The sequence below is a fragment of the Hippocampus comes genome, unplaced genomic scaffold, assembly GCF_001891065.2.
Source record: "Hippocampus comes isolate QL1 unplaced genomic scaffold, H_comes_QL1_v1.1 scaffold132, whole genome shotgun sequence".
Taxonomy (NCBI): domain Eukaryota; kingdom Metazoa; phylum Chordata; class Actinopteri; order Syngnathiformes; family Syngnathidae; genus Hippocampus; species Hippocampus comes.
The window spans coordinates 2,478,251-2,485,643 of NW_017805467.1; the positions used below are offsets into that span (position 1 = coordinate 2,478,251).

Sequence of the window (7,393 nt, forward strand, 5' to 3'; positions counted from 1 at the left end):
TAAATTGCACATTTGTCGAAGGAAATGTAAGGTGCTTCATGAAATGTTTTGTAAAAGATATGTTCATTAAATTTCAACATTTTCCTAATGTTCTTGTGCTTCTTTATACCAAAACAAAGGAAAGACATATTGTTTTGGTTATTTATAGCAAAGTATTGTATCATTTTAATGGTCCGGCCCACTTGACATCTACCGAGGCCGTATGTGGCCCACCATGTGAAATGAGTTTGACACCCCTGCTCTAAACTATCCCTAAATGTGAGTGTGAGCGTTCGTCTGTGTGTGCCCTGCGATTGGCTGGCAACCGGTTCAGGGTGTCCCCCGCCTACTGCCCGCAGACAGCTGGGATAGGCTCCAGCACCCCCCGTGACCCTTGTGAGGATAAGCAGATCAGAAAATGGATGGATGGATGGATGGATGGATATTTCTGAAGACCCCCATTGAGCATTTAAAATCAAATCAGGCCAGCTGTTAAAAATCTCCTTGACTACTTGATGCCTTATCCCGAGACAGCAATTTTTACGTTTATGTTCTATTTTCGTGTCAACATATTCGTTGCGCCTCCTCTGACATAACATTGAAGTGCAAATACAAGTGCGCCCCGTCAATAAGTGACGATTTTACGTTCCCCAGACAGTTTTTCTGTGTGCGTTTTTGTATCAAGTCAATAGTGTTTGTGTCAGCAATTCAGTGTACGCACTTTCAAAGTAAAAACAGAGCAGTGTATTCATCCATCTGCGCACTTTCATGAGATCCAATGCAAGACCTGATTGTTGTTATATATTTTTTTGCGGTGTATAACTGTACAACATGATACAATACATTACATGAGAGGTGATGCTGGTATTTTACTTGTCTCATTTATATGCATGAGAGAGTCCAAATCTTGGGAAAAGCTTCCATTATGATCATGCAGTACAGTTCCACACCTCTGCAAACGACATTCATGAATAGCTGAGAGTCAAGCCACACCATTGTAATTTATTTAATTACATTATTTGCCGTATCCGTCATCTGCTGTCAGCTTCCACAAATAATCCCCACCAGTTCGCTGTTGGAACACAATTCATTTGGCACAAACTGCAAGCTTTATTTTATATTAAACCCTGTCATTTTATATTTTAATTACGTGACAAATAGTCCCTTATACACCGGAAATCTCAGCTGGCTTTTTTTTTTTTTTTGGTTGGTTTATTTTTTACTGTGTTTGTGAATGGAGTGTGACACCCACGACTTACTGCCCATGCCCTTCATGTTGAAAGCAATTGGCACTGTTGCGCTGACCTTGCCGCACATCTAATTATCTCATGGCGTGAAGCTGCAGCAGCTGTGTGAATGCCTGCTTTGGTAGTCTGATCTAAAAGTGGTCATCAGAGCTCAATTAGTTTGTCTTGATGTTCTCTGTCGTCAACACTGTGTATAGAAACATTTACTTGTGGGCATGAACTAATTTTTGAAAATTTCTGCTGTTAAATTTGACAAATTGGTCCTCAACATAGATGACGACTGCTTCGATTGAAATGGAAGCTTTTTATCAATTTTTCAACGAATGTTGACTTACAATTTGCCTATTCCCGAAAATGTGCTTGGGTGAGCCGTTTTGCACTTTTGCACTGTGACAAAACATTGCTGCAAATTAACATAATCAATTCCTATCGAGTTTCATAACCAACGTCTTGGCAGCCAGACTGGAAGAAGTTCCAGACTGAAAGAATCCCGACATACACCCCCAATGCCGCAGCTGAAGCACAATTATGTCAAAACCAAAAGGAGCTGCATTGTTGGTCGAGATTAGCGTTACCTATCAGTGTCGCCAGCATTAGGTCGAGTTGTCAACGGGAAAGTGGGGCGTATTTGTGTTTGGCAATTTGATACACCACACCTCTGCATTAATTGGCAAGGATACAGCATTTGGATGATTTGATGGTGGAATGCTGCATTTGATATGGTGGCGGTATTGGCCGGCCGGGGAGGGGGGGGGGGGTTGCTGGAGCCTATCCCAGCTGTCTTCGGGCAGTAGGCGGGGGACACCCTGAATCGATTGCCAGCCAATCGCAGGGCACACAGAAACGAACAACCATCCGCGCTCACATTCACACCTAGGGACAATTTAGAATGTTCAATCAGCCTGCCATGCATGTTTTTGGAATGTGGGAGGAAACCGGAGTACCCGGAGAAAACCCACGCAGGCCCAAGTAGAACATGTAAACTCCACACAGGGAGGCCGGAGCTGGAATTGAGCTGGAATTGAACGCGTCGACCTCTGCACTGTGAGGTGCACGGACGCGTTAACCACTGGCCCACCGAGTCGCCTGCCGGTGTATTTATTATCATTATTTCTTTATTTATTTTTAACTGGCGAGTCGGAGGCTGGTGCTCTGCATAAGACAGATCCACTGGTATAATGACTCAGTTACAGTGTGGCATTGCTTGCCACGGACATATCTTTAAGACACCTGATTACGTTTCCATTTTAAAAATTAAAAAAAACCCAAAATGTATGTCTCCTCATTTTTGTGGGCACCATTTGAAAAATCCAATTTGAATTGAAGGGTCCACATTTATGGGAATATTTTGGAGTACAGTTATTTACCCAAAAAGGAATTTCAACGTTTTTTTGGATCAAATCTGTTTGGGTGTACACTTGAGTTCTGTATCTTATATTCCCTCTGTATTTGTAAATGATATTTGTGCTCACTCGCTGATCTGATTTATTCCACACGCACAAACACTTTTTAGCCAGATGGTTTATTTCACACACCATCTGTGAACTTGTCCATGAAAAACACGAAATACTTGACAGGTGATCCGATGAACCATCTGTCTATCATCATCTGTCATTCAACCAGAAAAGAACGAACTCGTACGTTGTAAAAAGAAAACCTCACATTCCCCATCTATACACGAGTAACAATTGAGTTCTTATGTAATTACCCGTGTGGCAGTATGAAGAGCCGTGGAGTGACTCAAAACCAAAAAGCACAAAACATCATCACATCAAACCTAAATTCTGGTTGCGTCAAATTTGGTCAAGAGAATTAGTTTCCAAATGGTAAATGATCCTAACTGTGATTTGACTGATTTTATTTTTTCTCCAGCAATTTATTTTATTTTTTTAATTATTTTTTTTCTTTTTTAAAGAAGCCATTGGATGTTTTCCTGTCTACTGTCTTAACATGCTTGATACCGCGTTTTCACAAAATACTTGGCCAAAGCAGAGACTGTTAACTCGGGTATTGTCGGGCTAAAATACTTCTCTAAATTTGCACAAAAACCTCAGCCGAAATTGTTCATCATGCATGAAATCGGCATATCACGCAAGACCTCAGCGGGTCTCAAGGGACCTCATTTTCGCAAGCAGCAAAGGATCTTTTACGATTCTTATTGCTTCATCCCTATCAAGGAGCAGATTTATTTCGCAAAGTGACTTCAGAGGGGTCGAACATTTCTATCCTGTAATGGAGTATTTCTTTATCCTAAGCAGAACATAGTTTGCGAATCGGAGGATGACCAGCGTCCGAAAATGAATTATGTTCAACATTTTTTTTTTTTTTAAACTCTGCGTTTTCATTCTTTCCTATGGACTGTGACGCACATGCCAGCCGTTTTATACAGTTAGAATTAATAAATCATCTGCCTGATGTATTCTTGAAATGGAAATGGTTGCTTTGCCGCACCGCAATTTATAAGCATATCATGTCAGGACACGGCATCTTCATTTTTACCTTGAGCCGCTGGTGACGGATAAGAGCACGAAGCCGAACATATCCCAGTCTCTTGTTGTGATTGGCTGGATGGCGATGACGTTATGTCAGGACTTGCAGAATTGGGTCCGGGCTCATCCGCTGTATGGTTGGTCTTGTCGTCCTCCAGATTGAGTGATGCGATCGGTGACGTCAGAAAATCCGCAGCCTGGAACTCGGCCGCCGTCCGGATCCGCAAACCTGCTTCTGCCATTTTCCCCGGCAAAGACGGACGGCTAGGTTTAATTGAGGTGGTATAGCAGCAGGATGCTGGGTCCCTCGGTGCTGTCGATCACATGCTATCAGCTTCCCGACACACTCATGGCCAGTGATAGCGAGGGAGACGGTGCAGATTTCATGGATGCCATTTTTTCAGGAGGAAGTGCTCATTCCCCTGCCTGAATCCCTCATTGAAGCGCATCCTTAAGCAGAGTGACATTGTCAGTCGATCTTGTTGTACTTTGCTTGGTGCAATGATTGGCTCATTTAGTTCCTGACATCAGTTGCTGAGCTGCGAACCTGCTGAAAGTGAGCAGCCTGAAAAGAGGGAAAGTACACCGTCAGCATTGCATAACCTCTATTTTTAAACAACAGGTATTGAATTTCCCAGATGGGGAATAACGATCAATCTATCGGGCTAACTATTGAATCACATCTGTCTCAATTACATTCAAAGAGTTCCCCCTTTCGGTCCTAAGGTTGAAAAAAAAAAACCTATCCTTGGGTCTAATCAAATCTTTGGAAATGTCTTTCCCTGCAAACATTGGGGAGGACACGCGCACTTGTTTTATTGTGATAAAACCAGTTGTTTCTGTATTCAATGCCCAACAACATTTTGTTGCGTGTATACCGGGAATGGTGATATATTTTCCTTCAAGTGGTTTCATTTGTTTGACGCAGACATCCAGTCTTGCGCAAAGTAATGCAATAATAAATATGATATAAAATGTTTGCCACCCCGTCAACATCAAAATAAGCAGACAGGAAGCCAAAGATCTGATTTTTTTTAAATCACCATTATAGCCTTCACAAAGCAGGACGTTTAAAGTATTAGCTTTTTTTTTCTCCTCTCTCTCTCTCTCTCTCTCTCTCTCTCTCTCTCTCTCTCTCTCTCTCTCTCTCTCTCCTGTCATGCCCCACTCCATAGATACACAATAAAATTCTGGGGAATGCCACAAAATCCTTTCCCGAACATCTGGAATTAGTCAGCAATTTAAGATGCGCCAATGGGTGTCAAACAGACGGGGTGTTGGGTTTTCTCATTGCTTCGACACACACACACACACCAAACTATATATATTGTATTTGCGGATTGTTTTCATAGTCACGAAAAATTGATCTCAATCATGCTCATACTGTCTAAATAGGATTAAACGGGGGTAGAAAAAAAAACACGATTTAATTTCCAAACGAAAAAAAAAATAACGGGAAAAAACAAACCAGTACAAAAACCTTTATCAAGGTCACTGATTAAGACGTCCAGATTCTGTATTCATGTCAACACAGCGACTGCTTTTCAGTACTTAATTTATTTTTCCTCGCTATTTATGTCAAATATACGACATTACTGGTGATATTTTCTGGTTCCTTTCTAAGAAGCCAATGGTTTAATCTAAAACTATAGGCCGACGAAGATTGTACATCGGTCGGCTAAAAAATCCGCCGAGAAATATTTCAAGCGAAATGCGTACATGACGCAGTTTTTAAAATGTAATTTCTTGGTCTCAAGAGAGTAATCTGAGACTTGAGTATCCCAAAGTAACTTCTCGATGATCTTGTTTTTATGGTCGACTAACTGCGTATTCCACTTTCTGAAAGCAGCTGTCAAGTCAAAGATTTGAGACCTCTTTAGGATGGATTTCGATGATGACTTAATCCAACCAATCTCGTTTGCTCTATCATCGATCAATTAGGAAATCCAGAAAAAAAAGAGATCAATGAAAATTGCAATAATATAAAAGTGAGGTTAAAATGTGGAGCAAATATTTCTTTGACATGTTTGTCAGAACTCCGGTAGCCGAGTAGCTAATATTCACCGCATAAAAACGAAGGATCGAATCGTTTCTGCGGATGGGACGGTTGACATTCGCCATATTTGCATGAAGCCTTCATACTCCACTTTGCCTCGTATGTATGCTATGTAGCCGAAACGTACGTCGAAGTTTTGCGCAGGCAACTTTTTGGGGTGGGTACCCCAATTGCCTTAGAAATGGAGCTGTCGTTGGGAATGCCAGCAGTATGCGGGTACGCACTTACCTGGTCCAGAACCGAAGAGCCCGGCCATCAGAGGAAGCAAACGTTTCGTCGACATCCGTGAAGCGGCGAAGAGACGTGGCTGGACGCACACGTGGCTCAGATCAAACCAACCACTGGCTTCGGTCCTCACGCCATCTTATGTCCTTCCGCTCCTCCTATCCCGTACCGCCTCTTCTCCTGCATCCTCCATCTTTGGAAATCCTCTCCTCCTCCTCCTCCTCCCGATGTTTGTATATCCCGTCTGAATACAACTTCTTCCCGCGATGTCATTCCTCCTGGGTATGTCTTTTTTCTCCAGCGAGACACTTACTCTCCTCATGATGCCGAAGCCGTTTCCAGGACTTTGCCCATTTTGGTTTATTCTTTGAAATGCCTGAAAATAAAGAAGACTAAACTTTTTGAGGGGTTGCCAGATAAAAGTGTAGATTTCAGATTATATCAGGAAGTCTGATCCAAAAAAAACAAAAAAGGTTTAAAAGAACTAGTAAAAGAAGTGGTTAACAATAAACAATGTCAGCATTTTAGAAGTCGAAGAAAGGCAAAGGTAAACGCAGAAGTGCTGCTCTCTTCTCACTGGAACTCTTTTTCTCAGAGTGTGCCAGCTCAGTGGGGGTCAGAAGCCTGAGAATGAGTCGGTGGGAGAGGGGAAAAAAAAAAGAAAAAAGAAGCCGCTCTAAAATAAATAAATAACTAGAGGATGCCACTGTTGCTATACAGAGCGAGGTGCTTAGCGGGCTCCTGAAATTCTATTGGCCAGCTTGTTGCCATGTGCTTAGGAATCAGCAGAGATGCTGCTAACAAATCAAGGAAATGTTCTAATATTAGACTGTATGTATCTAGGCAGTGGGGAGCCCCTGACCTCTCTACTCCGCCAGCATTACGTTCCACTTCACAGATCAACATAATGAAAGAAGTGGTGTGGAAGGAAGTGGTTAAAAAAAAAATGTTAGGTCATTGTAGACAAAACAGGAGACGCAGCCCCCGCAGTTCTTTTCCTCGCGGTGATGTCCCAGCCAGCACATCTCTTGTCCAAAGGAGGATGTTGCTGCTGCCGCCACTGCTGTTGATTTTCGATTGTTGATCGAAGCAGCTTATTTTGGAGAAAAATACGTACAGCATAACGTAAGCTGCAGTGACTATGTTGAGATGATTGTTTAGTTGTGTATGAAGCTCTCCCGGTTTGTAGTCAAATCTGTTTTCCCTGCAGAAGATAAATACTGTACAAGCAACTGTTGGGGGAAGAGCGGCCTCCTCTCCCCCTGCGTGTTGGTTCCAAGGCTATACATCCATTTAGCACCGAAGTAAAAGCGCACTTCATTATGTTAAGAAAAAAATAAAATATTGCAGGACACAATAGCAGTGGCGGATGCTGGTCTGTCAAGGAGGGGAATCTC

At 42.3% G+C, this 7,393-nt stretch overlaps 1 protein-coding gene across 3 annotated transcripts in view; it reads right to left on the reverse strand.

Annotated features, from left to right (window-relative positions):
- LOC109519133 (phosphatidylinositol 3-kinase regulatory subunit gamma-like) overlaps positions 1-6,744 on the reverse strand; it is a 14,040-nt gene extending 7,296 nt beyond the window's left edge. Inside the window, exons 1-2 of one of the 3 annotated variants that reach the window (XM_019875494.1) lie at positions 6,000-6,744; positions 3,726-4,280 (exon numbers count right to left, since the gene is read on the reverse strand). In XM_019875494.1, the coding sequence (XP_019731053.1) occupies positions 3,726-3,957 (232 nt within the window). In that variant the 5' untranslated portion in view covers positions 3,958-4,280; positions 6,000-6,744. The remainder of the gene's footprint in view (positions 1-3,725; positions 4,281-5,999) is intronic. The other 2 variants (XM_019875493.1, XM_019875492.1) reach the window with 2 other exon arrangements.
- Positions 6,745-7,393: the final 649 nt, after the last annotated feature.